The 21,904-nt window shown below is 39.5% G+C and overlaps 2 protein-coding genes across 6 annotated transcripts in view; both read right to left on the reverse strand.

Annotated features, from left to right (window-relative positions):
* Positions 1–911: 911 nt before the first annotated feature.
* On the reverse strand, positions 912–14,023 carry LOC309354661 (butyrophilin subfamily 3 member A3-like). Its single transcript, XM_081884929.1, is given in 13 exon segments — positions 912–2,224; positions 3,878–4,000; positions 4,003–4,023; positions 4,678–4,704; positions 5,575–5,601; positions 5,962–5,988; positions 6,804–6,830; positions 7,276–7,302; positions 9,153–9,251; positions 9,758–10,033; positions 11,245–11,316; positions 11,641–11,743; positions 13,380–14,023. Coding segments are annotated over 12 exon segments (1,287 nt in total). The 5' UTR covers positions 11,666–11,743; positions 13,380–14,023; the 3' UTR covers positions 912–1,688.
* Positions 14,024–15,101: 1,078 nt separating this feature from the next.
* The window catches only part of LOC309354659 (uncharacterized protein), a 47,923-nt gene continuing 41,120 nt past the window's right edge, over positions 15,102–21,904 (reverse strand). For all 5 annotated transcript variants that reach the window (XM_081884924.1, XM_081884926.1, XM_081884923.1 and 2 more), the window contains 5 exons: positions 21,040–21,123; positions 20,424–20,490; positions 19,799–19,854; positions 17,283–17,314; positions 15,102–16,784 (listed from right to left, as the gene is read on the reverse strand). In XM_081884924.1, coding sequence (XP_081741050.1) covers positions 16,647–16,784; positions 17,283–17,314; positions 19,799–19,854; positions 20,424–20,490; positions 21,040–21,123 — 377 coding nt within the window. In that variant the 3' untranslated portion in view covers positions 15,102–16,646. The remainder of the gene's footprint in view (positions 16,785–17,282; positions 17,315–19,798; positions 19,855–20,423; positions 20,491–21,039; positions 21,124–21,904) is intronic.

Consider the following 21,904-nt stretch of genomic DNA (forward strand, 5'->3'; position numbering starts at 1 on the left):
AAATGTATGACCGTGCAGCTTTCACTACACTTGTCCTCTACATAAAAGTAAAGCAACAGTGGTGAACAACGAGCTTAGGACTTCCCATTCGGCCTGCAAGTCCACGTGGCCAAGCCGCATCTATCTACCCTACCTCTGAAGTCATAAGTAACCATCTCTGCTTGCAAATTTATTCCAATTCATGTATGCAAAGGAAAAACTGTCACAATATGTCAGATGATAGACAAGTAGGTGGCCCCACCCATTTGTCAAACTTGGCTGTTGGTGTTGGAAAGGTAAGGATCCAGTACACTGGGTAGATCCAATTCCTCACCCTAAAGTAACTCATGGAGAGAGCCAATGGCAACAAGATATAGGATAAGTTGTGCTATACATTCCAGAGCATGAGAACGAGTTGACACAGGGGTGTTATGTTTGGTGAAAGTCTCAATTCTTTTTAGTAATAAGTAGTTCTGTCCCTAGTCATTGTTCTTTAATTTCCAGTAATAGGATTACTAATCTAAATAAAAATGTTGTGATCAGAATAAACTATCAAATAGCTTCTTCAAGGAGGAATATTGTTGCCCATCCCAGACGTTACACCATATGCCTGCAGTTTATAAATTCCAGATTCTAAACCCACTGACAATTGTCTCATTTTTGTAACTGACCATATTTATGTAACTGACCATATAAAAATTCCAGCACCTGATGAAAAAGGTACAAAGATATAACCAATATATTAGTACATATATTGTGTTGAAAAAGGTAGTGACATAACTGAAACAAGTAGTCCTTCTCTGCTGTTTACAGTTGAAGACCATGGGACTGAGGATTGCAGTCTGTGATATAACAGAGTAATTTCATATTTCATAAATCTTCTTTCAAATTTATTTATTTTTCTATATATATATATATACACACACACAATATACAAAATATTTTATTTTAATGATTACTATCAACAATAGATTTCATACTACTTCTCCAGTTACTGATATGTACAGAATTGCTGACCAATCTATCATTTTCTCAATATAGCACCAAGGCTTGGTTCAGTGCTTGCTAGTGCATATTATGTATTTTTTTAAATGAAAAGGATCAGTTTTATCCATGAAATTTGGCATTTCAGAAATGTTTATAGTATCATGTGTTTTTGAGGCTGTGGGATGTTTTGCATATTCTGCAAAACAAAACAAAATCCAACAATCTGGAAAAAACCCAAACCTGTTGCATATCTGAAGAGACAAGACACATTAGTAACTTATGGCATGTGCTCTCCAGGGTCAAAATCAATACAAAAAAAGCTAGTCCAAATGTCTGTGATTCTTTCTGTAGCTGAAAGAGCATGAAGGTTGTCTCATTTTTTTCTGCTTCTAGAATGAACCTGTCTTCTTCTGATCCAGATCTAGTAACACCCGCAACAAATACATGCCCTTTGGTTTCTGTTTCCAGGATAACACTCCCACCATCAATCACTTTAGGCTGGTTCAATAATATATGATTATCATCTGACGGAAGCAATATCTAACAGTGATGACTTGCAACACAGGCAGAACACCTCACTTCAAAAGTTAGGCTTCCTAATGGAGCATTTACATTAACTGCGAGTCATTAGGTGTAAAAAAAATCAAAATCAAAGGAGCAGGTGTAAACCAGTCGTTACACAAGGCTCTGTGACATGTAGAAAACATGGGAAGTACTTTCTTTCACAGGATTATTAAACATTTAGGGATGCTAACTGATCGGACTTCCAAGAACCTATCATCACTCCCAGGATTGAAGAATGGATACATTTTCTCAGAGAATTCATAAGGGATTGACCGAATAGGGCACATCTTCTGGACATTATAAAATGACAGCATGTTCTCATTCATGTCCAGAAAAACACCTACAACTTCACATTCTTCATTCTGGCCATCAGTTAGGCTATTTCCTCCAGTGCAATGAAACTTACCCTGGAACCATCGTATACTAATATATCCCTCCTCCAGTGGCATTTCCAGATTCTCTTCCAGCCTTTTCCTTGCAGTTATAGGAAGTACTCCCAGCTCCCACTCACCTTTGTGTCCAACCTCCACCTCCCAGTACATCTCCCCCTTACTATACCCCTCATTTGCCACTGCAATCAGAGGTCCTTTGGGATCTTTCGGTTGTTCGAAGGGGGAATGGTTATATTTGACTTTATTCTTCTCTTTGATGATGAGTTTGGCATGTATGCATTTTGGATCCAGAGTGACATCGACTAGATAGCAAGAAGAAACAATGATGCCATTTATAAAAAGAAGATTGTTACTATCCATATTAAACACAGGATCTTTTTTGTGTGAGGTTATTTCTTGTGACCCCTTGCAGTGGTATGGTGAACTATCTCTGACCCACCTCATAAACCACTGTCCAATTACATTCCACCACATCATTGGCTATTACCACCATATGGAGTCTAATTTAATGCACTCTCCATCTTGTATTTATGCAGTGCTTTTTCTGGGGGTACACAGGGGTACGCATACCCCTAAACATTTTGTGAATCTAAGTTTGGCCTCATTGAGGGGCAGTATTTCAATATGAGTAGGAAAATGAGAGTACCCCTAAACATATTTTTAATAGAAAAAAAAGCACTGTGTTTATGACTTCTAGACTGGAATGAAGATTGTGAGGAAAAAATATTTCTAACATCAAAAATGCTTTTACTTTGAACTGTTCTGCGCTGAACATTTTTTAAAATTAATTTCAACCAAGGATTATGGCTGTTGACTTCAGTGTAATATAGACAGAAACATACTTTAAAACTGATAATGTTGAACCCAACACCAGCTTTTGAAATCAATGCTCTAATCTAGCTATTTGCTATATGGGAAAAGGACATCTGGAGTGTCCCTAAATACAAGGACTTTCTAACTTGGCACATCAATTGCCCCCTCAACTGATGTAAATGGAATTCTCATGTAGTTCTAGTGTACACTTGAAAATGTTGGCAACAGTAAGATAGATTCAACAGTGTAAATAAGTTTTGATGGATGTAATAATGGAATACTGAATGGTTTAGTTTATGTAAAATATGCAGGGATTTATGATATGTGAAATGAACCATGGAAAGAGAAGTAGGGAAGTCATTGATATTTTACGGATGTATAAATGAGTATTCTAAATTGTAAAACAGAAAATTTAATAAAAATTATATATATAAAGAAAGTGCTTTTTCTGGGGGGACACAGGGGTATGCATACCCCTAAACATTTTGTGAATCTTTGTACTTTTGTCCATTCACTATATTTATTTTTCCCAATTTGAACTATTAAATTGTGATTTTCTTGTGTAAAAATGAGAGTACCCCTAAACATTTTTAAAGAAAAAAAGCACTGTATAAAGGGATTCTTATGTAGTTCTAGATTGGAGTGAAGACCAAAATAGTTATGACTTTCACTATACATCCATAGTCAATATGCATATTTCTAAAGTGCAGATTGCAATTGTTGTGGGGAGTTTATAGTTATCAGAATCACAGCAGATGAATAAGGGAAGTTTAACCCTTTTTGATTTTGCTGTGGTCCAGATGAAAATTGCTCCTCCATTGATGCTGCTTGCATTGGGAAGATGGGTCTCGTTGGTGCCAACATTCACAGCAACGAATATGCAGATAGCAGCTTTGGGGGTGAGATTTTTGTCAGGAATGTAGTCGGTCAAAGGAAGAGAGTTAAACTCCCCACCCTCCTGCAATAATTTATTAGTCTTCTGAGATACTGATCATTATCACTTCCCAAGACCACTATTTGCATTTTTAAAAATGGGCACACTAAATGCAAGGAAGCCTTTAATATACTATACTATCTCATTTGGCCTTGAGAATATAGACTGACAACTGCTAAAGGTGTTCTATATTCACAAATGATCATACCTGCACAGGACAATGCCCTCCTGAACTCTGCAATGTAAAACAATAGGTAAGCGTGAGATTTGCAATGGTGCAACAGTTTACATTTAAAGAATGTAAGAATCAAAACATGTTTTGATCCAACTTACCTAGTTCATGCTCAGCCTTTGCTGTAAATGAAGATAATATTCAATCAGCAACTGTTTCACAAATGTCTTCTAACAAAACATAGATAATGTGAGTGTTTCAACCAATCAGGTGAAATGGCTTTAAAACTAAGCATGGAGAAATAAAGAAGTGCAAGGTTTTTGCTCAATTCTTCTTCAGTTGAAACTGAATGTAGCCTGAGTTTAGGTCTTAAATGTAGTTTATAAGTTAAAGTATAGCTATAGACCTCAGATCAGTGCATAACTTCAATAAATAAAAAGACCTAAAGTGCAAATTAAAGGGGAGCACACTTTGAGGGTGGCTTTTGCATCCTGACTCTGGAATGCCTTATAACCTCTTAGTCAAGCAGCAAGCTATATCCTTCCTGGATAGATTCACGTGGCAGAGAAAATAATCTTTTTTCCAGGGCCTATCTGAGGGCAAAAAGTACCTCAACAAGATAGCCACTTTTCTTGTTAGTGACACTACTAGTTGTTTGCCCTGGCAGGTGCATTCCATGGCTTGTAAGTGCAGTGGGGAGGGGGGAATAGGAAACAAAGACAATTTAAACCTCATGTGTGAAAACAGCCTCTGGGTGAACAAAAAACATATGTGAGTGTTGCACTGTCCATCCACTCAGTCACATGTTACTGAATATTACTGAAAATCATCCTTACCGAATTTTTCTTGCACTTCCCTGTATTCTGCAAATGAACAAAATGAAAAGGATCAATATTTTATGAATACAAGCAAGGTAGGGCTTTTCAATTTGCCTTTTAGAATGTTTAAGATTAGCTTAGTTTTTTTTAGTAAGTTTTTCTATACAGTACCCAGAAACAATCAGAACTATCTATCCATCCATCCATCCTAAAATTTAAGGCAGGTATCATTATCTAATTATATATACTGTTTTTAGATCAGATTTGATTTGCGGATATCAAAACATTTTGCACTACATTCTGAGGACTAGGACCTTAGAGATTTTTAAAATATTAAGCAGTTTAAAAATTATTATAAATACACCAACTTCTAAAGTAGTACAGTCATACCTCGGGTTAGAGTAGCTTCAGGTTGAGCATTTTCAGGTTGTGTTCCGCGGGGACCCAGAAGAAACAGAATGGGTTACTTCTGGGTTTTGCCACTTGCGCATGTGCAGATGCTCAAAATGACATCATGCGTAGAAGCGGTGAATCGCGACCTGCGCACGTGCAGACGTAGGTTGCATTCTGCTCAGGATGTGAACGGGGCTCCGGAACGGATCCCGTTCGCATCCAGAGGTACCACTGTATTTCCTTGGCTAGAAGGTGCAGCAATGAATTTCCTCTTCATATTTAGTGTCTACTAGACCATTCAATACAATCTCTATTTTATGATTAAATGTCATTGGCCTTCATCTGCCTAGCTGCCAGGTTCAAGTTATGGCAGCTGCAGCTGGAGAGAGAATAAGGCTGTAAAAGGAAGAGTAGCTGCAGCAACCCTGTCAGATGGATGAGGTACAGATAAATTATTATTATTACAGGTATTATTATTAAGAATTCCACTAGTTGACATCCCTTCTAGTGCTATGGAATTACCTTTTCCTGTTTCTTCTTTTACTTTCTCTGAATAATAAAAGAGTTATAGAGTTAGTCACAGGGTGAGCAAAGTATTATTAAATTGTTAAAAATATGTAACAAGTGAAATGTACAAGTTGATGTTTCTGTTTTATCTGTAAGCTGCCACGAGTCCCTGTCAGGGAAAGAGGCAGGATATAAACAAATTTAATAATGATGATGGTGATGATAATGTATTGACAGTGAAATTTTAAGTGTGGCATGTGGATCTCCATAGCAGTTGTGCAAACTTCATTTCTAACTGTGTCTGGGAACATAAACACAGAATGATATCTGTGTGAAATCTACAATGAATGACCCCAATGTATTGTACCATTATGACAGGCAGAAACTGAATGGGACTCTTACCTAGTTCCCTTTGAAGCTTTGCTTTTTCTTAAAGAGAGAAGGAGAGAAGAGAAATATTATTGTATTCTGTGGATAATGAGGGGGAACGCACATGAATGCACTGTGATTTGGAAGAGAGCTGTACTCTGAATTTCATTATGTTTTTAGTGGGCCTTTCAAGGCTATAAACTAAAAGCATATCCTTAATCAGATTTTAAAGCCATATTTCAGATGTAAGTTTCACATTCAAATCAGCAAGCCCTTTAAAGCCACTAGCATTTATCGGATCATGCCATATATCGAAGGAGAAGGGGATTCTGTTGGGCAGCAGTGGTAACATCCAACTCCAAAAGTTGGCCTTCGGGGAGTGGGGAATTAAAGATCTGACCCACTGGCAGTATCTCATCTTCCAGTTCTGGTTTGGGCTTTATATTCCAGAAAACCAGCAACTGATACTAGATAGATATCCAAGACACATATACAGGAAGTGTGTGCGCTTCATTATGAACGGGAGGTAAACATTTCTCTTTCAGCTCATAGATATTATCTACTGGCCTGTACTCTTATAGTCTTCCCCTGCACAATATGCTAAAGCTCACTGTTGGAAACTAGCCAACGGATTATGCCATAAACAGTGCTGGCCCCAGATGCAGAGGGCAAGTCAAGCGGAGGGTGTAGCTCCAGCCCCGCACTCTTGTCCCAGACCATTTGCTCAGAGGGGACAGGCAAGTGAGGAAGAGCAGAAGAAATGCCATGGGATTCCAGTGCCAGGGGATGCCCAATGGTGCTAGTCATGGAAGTAAACATATTCAGGGTAATTCATGTGCAATTTTAATAAGGACGAGTAGAAAATCCATGCTTACCTTCCTCTAATGCTAACTTTTCATTTTCTGCACATGGGGAGGGATATATTAGTATTATTAAGATTTGTTCAGTGCACTTTACAAAATGTTTGACTTACAAAATCTTAAAATGATGATCAACTTATGAAACATTTAAAATCCATATCGCAGAATGGATTATTATTATTATTAATAATAATTAATTAATAATTAATTATTAATTAATTATTGGGTGGGTGTGCAATAAAAACACTAATATCCATGCTCTGTTATGTAATGTATGGAAACCCAGCCAGCTTTTTGGGGGGATGGGGTTAATAAATGATAAAACTATTATTACTTCAAACCTTAAAACAAACAATGTATAAACTTTCAGCCCTAGTTAGGACTTGAATGGCTTCACTCTGCCCCACCCAGCAGACTTTGCTCAGCCCCTTATTCCCCCTGTTAATGCAATCCCATAAATCATTCCATAAAGTAATACAGTGATTACCTGAAAAAGCAATCTTCCAACGATCATCTAAAATAAAATAAAGAACAAGATTTTTAATATACTTTATATTTTTATATGAATGTTCTTTGTTTATGGGGAAAACCACTCTCAGCATTATGTAACAATAAATGTTCGGTTCTGAGCAGGTGCATGCTTAACAGGAGACCATAGACAACCCTGGCTCTATGATGTGATGGTCTAAACCACTGAGCCTCTTGGGCTTGCTGATCAGAAGGTTGGCTATTTGAATCCCCACAACAGGGTAAGCTGCCGTTGCTCTGTCCCAGCTCCTGCCAACCTAGCAGTTCAAAAGCATGCCAATGCAAGTAGATAAATAGGTACCACTGTAGCGGGGAGGTAAAAGGTATTTCTGTGTGCTCTGGTTTCCATCCCGGTGTTCCATTGCACCAGAAGTGGTTTAGTCATCCTGGCCACATGACCTGGAAATCTGCCTGTGGACAAAGACTGGCTCCCTCAGCCTGAAAAATGAGATAAGGGCCGCAACCCCATAGTTGCCTTTGACTGGACTTAACCATCCAGGGCATCCAGGGGTCCTTTACCTTTTTTTTTTTACCTTACATGCCATTCTTGAGGTTTTAGGTGCACACTTCTATGATAGAGCCAGTATGGAATGGTCTGGGCCAAGAGGATTTGCCTGAGGCAAAATGTACCATACCACATCTCAGTGTTGTGGCCGCCCACTGCCATCACCTGCAAGTACACCAGCATTATGGTGGCCTGCCTGAGTTTAGGTCTGAAGTGCTGTGATGAAGTGGGTTATGGGGAGAGGGGGCTGGAGGGCTGCCCTCTCCAAAGTCTCCAGGCTGCTGCTGCTGCACAGCTGCAAAGCCCAAACGCTTCCTTCCTGTTTGCCTTTTCACTCAAAGTCTTTGCTCGCTTTTCCTCCAGCACCACCACCAGGCTGCTAGCAATGCGGCGGCAGCAGTGGGCGATACCTTCATTAGAGGCCAGCTCCACCACTGCTGTGGCTCCTGCTGCTTGAGGTGGCCATCTTACATTGCCTCATGGGCACAGTGGCCCTGGGTATGGTGGTATCAGATTAGGCCCCCAGAGACAAGAGTTCAAATCCTGACTCAGCCATGAAGCTCACTGGGTGGCCTTGGATCAGTCATGTTCTCTTTAATTTATGTATGCGACGGCATATCCATAATCATTGGCACATGCCCTTCTGGCCTGCACTATTTATAAAGACCTAAGGAATTAGGTTATCACCCCTCTTTTATTGTCCATTCCGGGTTGCCCAGCCACTGCCACAGTGCCCTTTCTCTTGGCACCTGATCAAGATGAGCAGGTGACAGCAAAGCTTGCAAGGTTTTTAGCCGGGGCAATTAGAATAGGATCCACTATTTGACTATTGATTCAAAACCCTAAAATGTATTTTATATAATTGACTTTTTTACTTTTATTCTTTGTATATCGTATTGTTGTTTTATTGTTATGGCCGATGGTTGACACAAATAAAGATTCATTCATGTATGCCATTATAAACTTCTTGGAATAGAGATGGGATACAATTGTAATAATAACTACTACAACAATAATAGTAAAATTTCCGTTATACACCTGACATGTGAACCAGCCCCTATAGAAAGTAGGGAAGTGGGCATAAACCTAGTTATAGATTAACTTCATATTCTGAATTTTCTTGTTCTACTTGTGGTTATTTATATACCCTAATGCACATCCAATCCATCTCTTTCTTGCTCTCCAGATCCAGAATCATGATGATAAAGATATCCCATACCCATTTAATCTCTCTCTCTCTCTCTCTCTCTCTCTCTCTCTCTCTCTCTCTCTCTCTCTCTGTGTGTGTGTGTGTCTTCATGTTCATGTTTGGGAACAATGGGAAAACTTACGGTTTAGTTTCAAATAGGTGAAAATTATGACATTGATGATAAGTACTGCAATGATGAAGAAGCCAACCATACAGAGGGAGGTGGAAGGGAAAAAGATATCTGTGAATAGAACAAAGTCACCAATTAGAAGATCTTCTCTGCTTTTTCTTTTTTTCTTTTTAATTTGTCCATAGGAAACAATAAGCACAGATTAAACCAAGTTTCAAAATAACAACAATAAATAAATATAAATATCTACAGATAGCAGAAAAGACATCTAGCAAATTCTGCATCCATTGACAGAATTATTTAGTTCAGCCGAATGTGGAACCATAATGCGACTTGAGCAGCAATCCATGTTTCTTGTTATATTTCAAATCTTCATAGGATTAATTTTTCCTAGTCCTAAGGACCATGTAGGAAAGCAACATTAAAGTAAATCCTACTCAGAAGACTGGATTTCTTTGCTCCTAATCCTCAATATGCATAGGCAACTTATTTCACTTAATAATGTTCCCCCAAAGGTTCATACTGTTGTTAGGGAGCATTGTGAATATTCATTGTTAACATTGTGTTCATTCTACACATTCATCAACAGTTTCTATACAGCACTGTTTCTCATTCACCTGCAATTACAAGGGAAGTTGATCCTATTGGTGTATTTGAAGATTTATTGGTGATTCTGCAGGAGACAGCACTCCCAGAACCCCATTCTAGAAGAACAGAATTTTCAATGCTGCATTTGCCCAGAGTGGTTGGAGTAGCAGAAAGTTCCTGTCCTTTGCCATCCATCCATGACAGCTGCAGAAGCTCAGGAGATCTCACATTCTCAGATTTGCAGACAAGTCTGATCCCACTGCCCTCATATTGGTCAAGAACAATCAAAGGGCTTGTACTGTTACCTAAAGAGATAGGAAGATAGTTCAGTGTGAAGCATAAATATCAAGAAATATTTGGGCAAAATTTGTATTTATTTCTGTAATCTGGGTTACATAAAGCAATGATATTCAACTGGTGGTCTTGAAACTTGCATGCCAACCCAATCCTACCACCACTTAGTTTTTTTTTAAATAAATTGGAGAAGCAAACATATTGTAGAAAATCACAAGTGAATCCTATGTTTTAGGGTAGAATTAATAGTGCTCACAGGGTTTGAAAAGATCAAAAAGTTCTAATATTCAGTACATGATGTTATCCACTATGTGAGCTGCATAGCAGGAAAAAACATTGGGCTCTCAGGTAACGCTTGTCAATTTCAAACACACTCTACAGTGGTACCTCGGGTTACATACGCTTCAGGTTACATACGCTTCAGGTTACAGACTCTGCTAACCCAGAAATAGTGCTTCAGTTTAAGAACTTTGCTTCAGGACGACAACAGAAATCGTGCTCCGGCGGCGCAGCAGCAGCAGGAGGCCCCATTAGCTAAAGTGGTGCTTCAGGTTAAGAACAGTTTCAGGTTAAGAACGGACCTCCAGAATGAATTAAGTACTTAACCCGAGGGACCACTATATTTCAAAAAATGTAGAAAACATTCTCTAGTCATTCCCACTTAAAAGAAGAATTGTTTTGAGTGTGCTCAGAAATGATCAAATTTTCTGGTAACTGTGGCTTTCCACACCCTTAAAAGGTAGGCTTGCTTGGGGACAGAATTATAAGCTCAGTCTGAAGGATATTGAAACAGCAGTTACTGGAAAGGGCAATCACTTCTATGCATGCTCAAAACTGTATAGACAGGAAAAGGTGAACAAGACTGAACGCAAAACAGGTTTATTGATCATCAGGGGTTTGCACTAGATGATCATCAAGGTCCTTTACAGTTCTATAATTCCAACCCATTAATTATTCACTGGATTATGACCAGAAACTCAAATTAGCTGTCTTCTTGAGACACCGAAGGAGCTTTGTATCACTTTTAGGTTCATTGTTAAATTGAAGGGTCATCTTTAATATATTCTTTACCAATAAAAATAAAAGTCCCTCCAATTAAATCTTTAGTTGGTGACTGCCAGTTAAATTGATTAAAGCTGACATTTCTAGTAAAAACAGAGCAGGGAACTGGCCAAGGCAATTACTTTAAAAAAAACAAAAAAACACCACTCAGAATACTTACCAGTTGCCAAATAACTCATAATCAGGAATGGCAGCAAGTGAATGGCACTGTTCCTGGAGTTGGTGAGAACAGCTATGAAAGCAAAGAAGCATTTGAACATCACTTTGGATACTTAAAAAATGTAAAGGCAAAACCCACATGGAAAGGGAATGAGCGTGGAATTCAAGAGGAGTTCTATTCTGTCACCAAGTTATTAAGGCTGTAATCCTGTACATTTCCATTCAGAAGAAAGCCATATTGAATTGAATGAGACTTATTCCCCGGTGAGTTAAACTTTAGTCTCCTTTTGATTATAGTTCTCCAATTTTCCTTCATCCCTTATCCCCACAATATTTGAGGTTTTCTGTGGGTAATTTTGCAGTGGTTTTTTTTGTAGAAATATAAAAAAAATCTTACCGCCTAAAAGTGGAATAATATTCATGATTCGGCTTCCAGTGCATGAAAAGCGATATGCTGTTGTTCTTGCTGTAGATTTTTCCGGTTAATGATTTATCATACACTGAAAGGGAAGCAGCGAAAGGGAAGGGGAATTGCATGAGTTGTGCGCTGATATGTAGGTGAAAAACTCCCTCGCTAAGCATTCAGCAATGAGACTGGGATGATCAGACCACTTAAACGAAAAGCTAGGCTGCAGTGCTGTTGTGACTCCAGAACAATTTTAAGACAGGGTTAGCTAAGCTGTGGGCCTCCAGTTTTTGCTGACTACAATTACAATAAGTGCTGACCATGGCCATGCCTGCAAGGTCTGGTTGCAGTTGGTATTTGATAATGTCTGGATGGCCAAAAGTTTCTCGTTTCTGATTTCAGATCAGAAGCAGGAGAGGAGATACTAAGTAGACCTGACTTGGGACTCAGCTACATTAGTCAAAATACAGCGTTCTAAATGTGTTATAACACTGTGACACTGGATGGTGCTTCAGCAATGTGATTTTGCATTGTGAGAGTTTTCCTGAAATGTTTTTTGATGTGTCTAGATCCAGCCTTGATCTTCTTAAAGTCTAAGAATTCATACAAACTCTTCATAAGGAGTTCTTACATTTAGGTGTAGGTGGTCCTTGGATGGAGAATAAGGACAGGCTGTGCCCAAACCACCTTCAAAAGGAAGGTGGCTACCAAAGAAAGCCCACCCCTACCAGCCAATCTTTCAGATTCAAGATATTAAGCAGCTTGCCCAGGGAAGGGGAATCTGTGGCCTTCCAGATATTGATGGCTTCCATCAGCTTGAGCCAGCATGGTGAATGGTTGGGGAAGATGGGAGTTGTAGTACAACAACATTCAGAGAGCCACATCTTCTCCATCCCTGTTCAAGCCCATTTGCAGTTTAAGGAAAACCCAGGAGGCAAAATTCTCTCCAATTGATCACAAAAAAAGGAAACGTCCTCCCACCTGCCAGTTTTGTGGAATAAGTGCAAAGGCAGGGGAAACATGACATGTACTAGACCTCACTTAAAACACATTAAAACTATTTGTATTTGCATTCTAGCTGTGTTGTTACCATAGGCTCCCACAGCATGATATTTCTGTCTCGAGGTTTGATGCAGTAGTGGGATAAGTCCAAAGAAATGGTAAGTCCAATTAGCTGTTCTGCCAGGGAAGTCCTCAAGAATGCTTTTTAGTTAATAAAGCCTTCTAGATGCCCAAATAGGTATCCACATGAAAATGAAGTTGAATTGCCCATTAAGAGTGCTTCACTTGGCATTCATTGTTTCATTGCTTATACATCTGGCACCTGAGGCAGGTAATCTGCCTCCCCAGCAGTAAAAATACAATAAAAGCGAATTAACAATTTGTTCCCACCATCTCTCACTCTATGTGCGTCCCCCCCCCTCTCTCTCTCTCACACACACACACTCAGACACACACACACAAACCACTAATAAGTCATTTGCACAGCAGTTTCCTCAATTTGAGGTCAAAGTGCTAAAACAGAAATTTAGATAGCATCAATGAAAAAGGACAGGTGGTCTTATTCTGTCCCTTTATGCCCACAAACTCTTGGCTTAGATAGAAAACTGTTGCTCACATATCAAGAGAGGAATTTATTCAGCCTGTCTCCACAAGAGCCTATTTCCTGGAATTGTGTGCCTTATAAGAAAAGAGGCTTTCACTTTTAATCCACCAGGACAGAAACAAACCTGATTTCCCACAACCGCTCCTTTTCCAAGAAAGGGTGGCTTTGACACTGCTGGCACTTTCAATTTGTTTTGTGGTTTTCAGTTCCTGACCTTTGCTCTCTAAAACACAAACACACACCTGAAAGGAAAGGGGGAGTAACAGAGGTGCATTTTTTCTGAGCTCAGAATGGTTTTGTTATCCAAAAACAATCAACAAAGGACTACCTCTTGCAGCTTCAACAGTCAGTTCCAAGCCAGGAAATGCAACTGGCACCTTTTGGAACATTTAAGAGCAAAGAGAGAAACTTGTGCCACAAACAACAACCAAAAGTTAAAGTGTGGGTAATGTTAGCCCTGATGAATATTGTGATGTTTACAAATAACTTGGGTTACACAAAGTTTCAAGGTGCCAACACCTTCACACGTCACTCTCAGGAACTATCAGGATTTCAGGATCTTCACACAAAAAGATGGTTTTATCAAGAAATTTTGGCAGCAGAGGGAGAGAGGAGGGTTCACCCTTCCTGATTTTGAATTATATCATGTGGCTGCTGGGTTAGTTTGGATTCAGGACTGGATTACTCTAAAAAATACAGATAATAATAATGAAGGGTTTCAATAATCGCTTTGGCTGGCACGCGTATTTGGTGTATGAGAAGGTGAAGGCTCACAAGGGGTTTTTGAACCATATAGTAAGAAAATCACTTTATAAAATATGGTGGACCTCACCGACAGAAGCCCTGACTGTAAAAAAGAAAAACATCAAAGCAGAATGGGCCACATATAGAATGCTGTTAGAAGAAAACAATAATAAACTCATTTTTTAAAGAAATAAGGATATATCTGATGGACTGCTTACAATATTTTCAAATAAATGAGAGATTAAGTATGGTTAGAAAGAAAGTATTCAAGAATGCAACATTTAAATTTGAAAAAGAATTAATATAATCAAGGATGTACAATATTCTTCTCCAGTGGGAGATAAAAGAGGAAGAAGTGAAAGGGGTAATAGTAAGGAGGGCCCAGGACCTTGGCTACAATATTTACACGGACCAGTTGGAGAAACTATGGAAGAAAGATATTAAGTTTACGGCGTGCTATAATCTCAGAGAAAACATCATGAAAATGCAAAATTGGCTAAAATGTATAAAAAGAGATCAGAACTTTACTGGAGGTGTAAAAAAGGTACAGGTTCTTATATGCATATGTGGTGGGAATGCACGGTAATTAGAGAATTTTGGGATTACATTTATAATGAATTAAAAAAACTACTCAGGTTCTCATTCTCAAAAAAACCAGAGGCCTTCCGTTTAGGGATAATATCATCAGAAATAAAAAGTAATGGTAGACCACACTTCATGTACATAACAACCGCAGCCAAGATTCTGGTGGCAATGAAATGGAAAAGTGAAAAGATTCCTACAGTAACTGTATGGCGGGTCCAAATGATAGAATATTTACAGTTGGCCGTGATGACAGGGAGAGTCAGAGGATATCTGACATGGAAAATACACAATGAATGGAAAATATTTAAAGATTACTTGAAAAATTGTTGTAACAATAAAAATCTCCTGGCAGACCTTGATTGATTCTTGTAAGACGAAGGTGACAAATAATCAAATACTTTGGATAAGAATTAGGAAGACAAAATAATAGTATGATGCTGTGTGTAAAATAACCAAAATAAGTGACAGTACAATGGGTTTAATCGGAAGTCAATTTTATTTTCTCTTAATTTTTTAATTTTTCTTCTTTTCTTCTTTCTGTTCTGTAAATTATTTATTGATAAAATTAGTGATTGGTGATGAAGATAATGTATAGTTGTGTATAGTTGTGTTCAGTAATATATTAGGGTGTGATGTGGGATGTTATGTAATTTTAATGTTGTTTGTCAAATAAAAAAAAATTGGCAGCAGGATTTCAATTATACATTATCAAATCCATCATGGATTAAATAGAAAGGGGAATCTGCACTGGACAGGAGAAGGCGGAGAACCTCCATGAGAGAAGTTATTACAGTAAGTGCCACACTTTCAACATTTGAAGGGGGGGGAGGTGCTGGTACTGCATACCCTGGAGTTCCCCCAGAAAAATCGCTTGTTCCTCAACTCTGAACTCATACTGTGTTATGAGTCAATTCCTATTGTTGTGTGGTGTTCAGGTCTCTACAGGTGCACATGAAGTATAGATAGAAAGCCCAGTTTCATTCATATTCATGCTGGAGGAAATTCCACTATGTTCAGTGAGACTGAGTCATGCCCAAACTGGCAAGCATAAGTCAACCCTATTCCTGAACTGGCAGTTGATTGTGGGCCCAAGTTTTGTGAATTAGGCCCTGAGTCACATGATCACGCTAGATTGCATTTGGAATAAGTGTATGCCTCTCCTTCCCCATCATGTACCTACCACCCCCTTTTTAGACTTACACTGGCTTATGTTTCACCAGTGGGAATATATCCAGCTCAGCCAGCACAGGGAACTTAATCAGCATTGCCCTGGCTCAGCCCTGGGAAAATCTAACAACAACTTTATATGCTACCCATCAGACTGAGTTACCCCAGTCACTCTGGGTGGCTTCCAACAAATTAAAACACAACACGACATCAAACATTTAAAATTTCCCTATACAGGGCTACCTTCAAATGTCTTCTAAAAGTCAGATAGTTGTTTATTTCCTTGACATCTGATTGGAGGGTGTTGCACAGGGCAGGCGCAACTGCTGAGAAGGCTGTCTAAACTCTCTTATCTGGACAGATCCTGGGCTTTGACCGCACTGCTAATTTAGAATATAGGATAATCTCCAACATTCCCATGTGTGAAGGAGAGATTGATTACTTCATCTTCGTATCTAACAAACCAATAGGCAAATTACATTTGCCATGATTTCTATGCTTTCTATGATACCCATATTTATAGGCCTAGGATGTCAGCATGCAGAATTCCCAGGTATTTCTACTGTGTTGAACAAACAAGTGTACCATAATTAACACAACAGAATGAACATCACTTTTGTCATTCCATCAACCTGTGGTTACATCATTTAACATTTGACATTATCAATGAAATTGCAATCAGACACAACCATGAGGATATGGTAGAATTTGAAGGTTACCGGTAAGTGCATATAACAGTAGGAAAACAAATAAAGGATCCTTGCATGGTTAGAGGCAGGAAAGAGTAAATAAAATAATAAACAGAAAATTGGATGAAAGTCTTCTCAGATCTTCTGGGGGCTGTAAAGCTTCCAAATTCCTTCAGTTCTAGCACTTTCAAACTTCTTCCATATTATCAATTCCCATAAATTGTCATGCATTGTGAGGATGCAGCATCGGCATGTGAAATGTTGGAGGTCTCACAGGCAGGTTGCATGTACAATGGAGTAACAGATGCATAGGTTGTTGTTTCTGTATTTCGGGGTGGTGATCGCTTGGAAATTGGAAAAAAAATAGTTACCTACTGATATTGGCTTTTTGGCAGAAGTAATTTGGGGTCAATTGTTGTTATGGCAAGAAAAAACTGTTCATCTATTTGGAATATATTTGTAGTTTTACACAGTATTCCAGGGTTCTTGGTACATAAGTGGACCCAGAGGGGGTATGAGTGGGGAGGCTACAATAGTCCACTTCCTTGGGTAATATCAGGCCAATGCAGAGCTTGTCTGAGGCTCATGGAGGAAGTTTTGTTAGAATAAAGTTCTTGGCACAACAGTGTAAGTCCCGCAGGCCCCTGGCGCCCCCCCCCAGCCAGCTTAGCCCTCCGAGTCCTGGGGCAAGTGTACTGGACAGCCTCCTACCCCTGAACAGCCCTGGGTTCAGGGGTAGGAGGCTGTCTGGTATACTTTATAAACTAGTCAAAGTCAGAATTGAATATGGTCTAGTGCACCAAGACAGATCACCCCAGATTTGGCTGAGACATTTTACTCACCACTGTTTGATGGAGTCCCGTAAGTGTGGCATCTGAAGACAAATTCACAGTTAGTCTAGTCACACAGTACAACTTCAAGGATGTGTATAAGTATGTGTACTTATGTGTATTGTGTACAAATGTAACATGTATCAGCCTTTTAGGAGTGGTTCATCCCTGATCACCAGGCTCTTTCTTGAAGCTATCATTTGCTTCAAATACAACAATGCCCACGCAGCTCCTCAAGGACCATTGCCATCACTGACACCTCCTGTCAGTCCTGCTAGTATTGAGCTTCTCCAGGAAAAGGTGTCTGAGAATCAGTCAGCACTGACATAAACATACCTCACATGCCCCATTCACTCACCAAAGTGCCAATTTGCTTTCTCAGTTTGCTTTTCCAGAGCAGAAATACCTCTCGTTTGCTATGTCAAGACTTGTTTCTGTCCTACTCTTCAAAAGGAAGAGGCAGGGTGTGTGTAGCTTCTTGGATCAATGTCTCAGCCCACACGTGGCCATACAATTCATCTGCTGTACCTTTACTCTTGTTTGCCTGGGTATCACCCAGGTCTATGCGTTAATGGGTTTGGCAGAAACAGAAAGTTTGAGTTCTTCATTCAACAGCAAGGGTCAGGAGTGGAAAGGCATGTTGGCTGGGTCTGATGAGAGTTATAATCCATCAGTGTCTGGGTGGTTGTGCTATCCTGAGAATGCATCTGACTAAGAGGTCAGGGAGGGCAACAGAAACAGTTGTATACTATAGGCCTTCAAAAATAGCTCTCTAGAAATGAGTAACACATTCAAATTCAGCGGTTCTGGTAAAGCTACATTGAGAGAAGCCTTCCGAAATGGCTATGTGGGCGTCACTGTTTGTTGAATGCGTCATGTGGGTTAGGAACCACAGTGAGAGCATTCTCTCCCACAGCCCACAACTTCTATTTATAAGCCTATTCTACCAAATAATGTATTACAATTTTTGTAGGTAAGCATGAACCAGAAGCTTCACTGAGTTAGAAATAACTGCAGAAAAATCTAGTTTCTCCTGGAGACACAAGGGTTTGCATCTGAGGTCATTGGAATGCAGCTGCATAACAAAATAAAACCACTGTACCTTCCATTAGGTTTGGAGAGTGATGGAACTGTTGGTAGGGGCCGAGACCGGGGAGGGGAGACGGTGAAAGAAAATTGGGAATTTAAAGTGTATATATTGAGGTTTTTGGTTTTTTTTTTTTTAAAAAAATTGCTTTTAATGAGAGATGGAGAATCGTGGAATGGAATTTTTATGACCCTAGGGGAAATGTCTTAAGAGAATAGGTAAAGGTAAAGGTACCCCTGCCCGTACGGGCCAGTCTTGACAGACTCTGGGGTTGGTGCGCCCATCTCACTCAAGAGGCCGAGGGCCAGCGCTGTCCGCAGACACTTCCGTGTCACGTGGCCAGCGTGACAAGCTGCACCTGGCGAGGCAGTGCAGCACACGGAACGCCGTTTACCTTCCCGCCAGTAAGCGGTCCCTATTTATCTACTTGCACCCAGGGGTGCTTTCGAACTGCTAGGTTGGCAGGCGCTGGGACCGAGCAGCGGGAGTGCACCCCGCCGCGGGGATTCGAACCGCCGACCTTTCGATTGGCAAGCCCTAGGCGCTGAGGCTTTTACCCACAGTGCCACCCGCTATTCTTAAGAGAATAGGTTTAAATATATCAGTTTTAATGAGAAATAAGATTAAATAAAGTAAAAGTGGATGGTTAATTGGTGAAAGAGAGAATGGAGAATTACAGTATATTAAGATAAATTATTAGGATAAAAATAAAGATGAAGGATTTGCTGAAATATCTATTTGAACTAGAAAACAAAGAGGGGAGGTGTGAGGAGGTCAAGGAAATAAGTCATAGAAAGAAAATTATGTAAAGGTTTAACTTGTTTTTTCCTTTTCTTCTGTTTTGATTGTATGTATTTCCCCTTTTATCTGTTTTTGCTTTTTTGCTTTTTTATTTTTTGCATTTTTTCTTGGAAATGTCTTGTTTTTCTGTATTGTGTTTGCTTTTTTTTGTAATGCTTTAAAACCTGAATAAATATTATTCTAAAAAAAAAAAAAAGGTTTGGAGAGTGAAAGGATTTTTTAAAACTTAATTAAATTTGTGGTTTTCATGTTCCAGAACATAATATTTGTATCCTAAAACTAAATTCTGCCTTTCACACAGAAACCTCCAAGGGATTGTATAGCAATACTAAAAAGTAACACCTGAATTCAAAGTTCTTAATCCTTCATTTTAGATATTTCAAACACATTTTACAGTCACGTGATTAGCTGAAGAGCATAACTGTCTTCCTAGTTTTTCAGCAGAAACATGTAGATACTCGTTTTTAGAGCATTTTCCCACAGTCACAAAGTCTGCAAACTTAACTATTCAGACCAAAAAATATAAAGCTGCTAAACATTTTGCAGATCCTCTGATTGTGTGCTAGACTTGTGGCATGATTCGTGATGCAACTGTGGTTTTCATGACCCTCAGTCCAAAGGGAGAAAAGAATTATCTTACACTGAACTTCTTCAGAGGCCAGGTTTCTGCTATTGTCCTTGACTGCAGTTTCTTCCCTAAGAAAAACAAGAGACAAATGCATTTGTGATGCTACATTTTTACTGGTTCTGTAGGCAAAAAGCCTTTTCTGAGAAGGATGAGATCCGCCTTCCTTCACACAACCATGGATGATACAAAATGCAGGAGATCTGAATTTTAAAACTTGGTTTAGTCACATGAAGCTTTAAATCTGATAAGAGCAGAAGCTTCAGTATAAATGTTTAGGCAACAGCAGAAGGCTCTTGTTAGTTCATTCATGTATTTTCTTCCCCTGTACCATGTCTCTGATCTAAATCCCTCTGCTATTTGTCCAACAGTGGCAGTGGGAGATGCAGGGACCTTGCTGGAAAACAGCTTAGGAGAAAGTGTAAAAAATAAGAAGCAAAACCCCACACATTCTCAACAGTACGGCTGAACAAAGAACATAGTGCATGAAAAAATATTTTTTTGCTATGTTAACAATGACCTTGTTTTTGGAGTGCTTGAAATAAATTCCTGCCTTCTTTCTTTCTATGCTGCTTTGAGCATAATTTTTTTGTGGGAAAGCGGCATACAAATAAAGCGAATGAAGAAATGAAAATCTTACACATAATCAAAAGGAATGTGCTCAGTGGTGACTCTGTCCTGCCTTGAAGATAGCTGACGACACGGCACTAAAACAAAAAAGAAGAGAGGCAAAGAAACTGTCACAAATTAGGTATTTCAAAGGCGGAATTGTCATCTGGATGTAATTTCCAAAAGGCGGTGTTTGGTGGGGGGGGGGGGCGTTTTTGTAAAGAAAAGAAAAGAAAAGCTTGACAACTTCAGGAGTGGTTTTTGGTTTTTACTTTTTGTAATATGGCAACCCTATCACAACATTGGAAGGAGGGGGCAGTTTCATGAAGGAGGAGTGGCAGTTGAAGCCACTCCTCTAAATGCACACTCCTCTAAATGGATACAATTTCCCCTAACAGAATTCAGTTTTGTACTTTCTTTTTGCTAACATATACATGTTTGTGCACAATTTCTCCCATACCTGTGCATGTGTGTGCACACACACATATATGCACACACATAGAAAGTAAAGACATTTTTGGTTGGAGACTTGCATTGCAAGTGTGTGTTTTGAAGGAAAGCTGAGTTTCAGTTCAAATGTTGTTCCTACTTGAAAAATCAAGCCTTTTCGTGGTAGATTATCATTGCTTCAGGTTACCAGCACTCACCTTTCTTGACCAAAAGGTAGATCAAAAGTACCAACACCAGAATGGTAACACCTACAACTCCATATATAATTTTCTGATTTGACCCTGTCAAAAAAGAAGAGCAACCTGAATTAGATCAAAGACTAATTAGCGGTTATGGCCTTGGGTGGAATCCTTTAGACTTATTTTCCCTATGGGTGTCACTGGCTATACACTGAAAGGTCGTCAGTGAACTACATGCGGGGATATGGGCTGGGCTGCTTGTGTACACATACATCTTGCAGTGCCCCCCATATCACATTTACCCTGATGTGCTGGGGGGGAGGGGGGCTGGGAGGTATACACGCCCAAGGCCTAAGCCAAGGTCTTCTTACATTCGGAAGTTTAATAAAGTTGTGGCCTAATTTTAATTCCATAACACATTGTGAGAGTCTTTGTTCCTTTCCTATGATCCTTGGGGACTGGGGCTGTTGTGGCCTGGTCATGCAAAAAAGAGTCTTCATTTGGTTTCCCTCACAAAGCCAAAATTGGCCCCACCTAAATCAGGCTGGGATTGCCATATGTCTTGAAAATTCCAGATATGCAAGGAAATCAGATGCCTAAAAAGGCGTCCTGGGGGAATTTTTGAATTTTAAGCGATGTCTGGATTTTCCTGTGCGTGTGGCAACCAGGTTTTTTTTTGGGGGGGGTCTGCCCCCCCGAGGAGCAGAAGAAATGTCCCCCATTACGTGGGAGACCCAAAGGGTGCTGGTGCCCCCTGACTCCCCACATGCAGTAGTACCAACTGAGGAGTAGGAGGATGGTGGAAAATAAATATGACTTGGTTATCCTGACCTCATCTTCCACCCCCCGTGTGTTTTTTGGAGGAAGGCTACGGTGTCAGGAA

This window comes from Podarcis melisellensis (genome assembly GCF_964234715.1).
Source record: "Podarcis melisellensis genome assembly, chromosome: 13".
NCBI lineage: Eukaryota > Metazoa > Chordata > Lepidosauria > Squamata > Lacertidae > Podarcis > Podarcis melisellensis.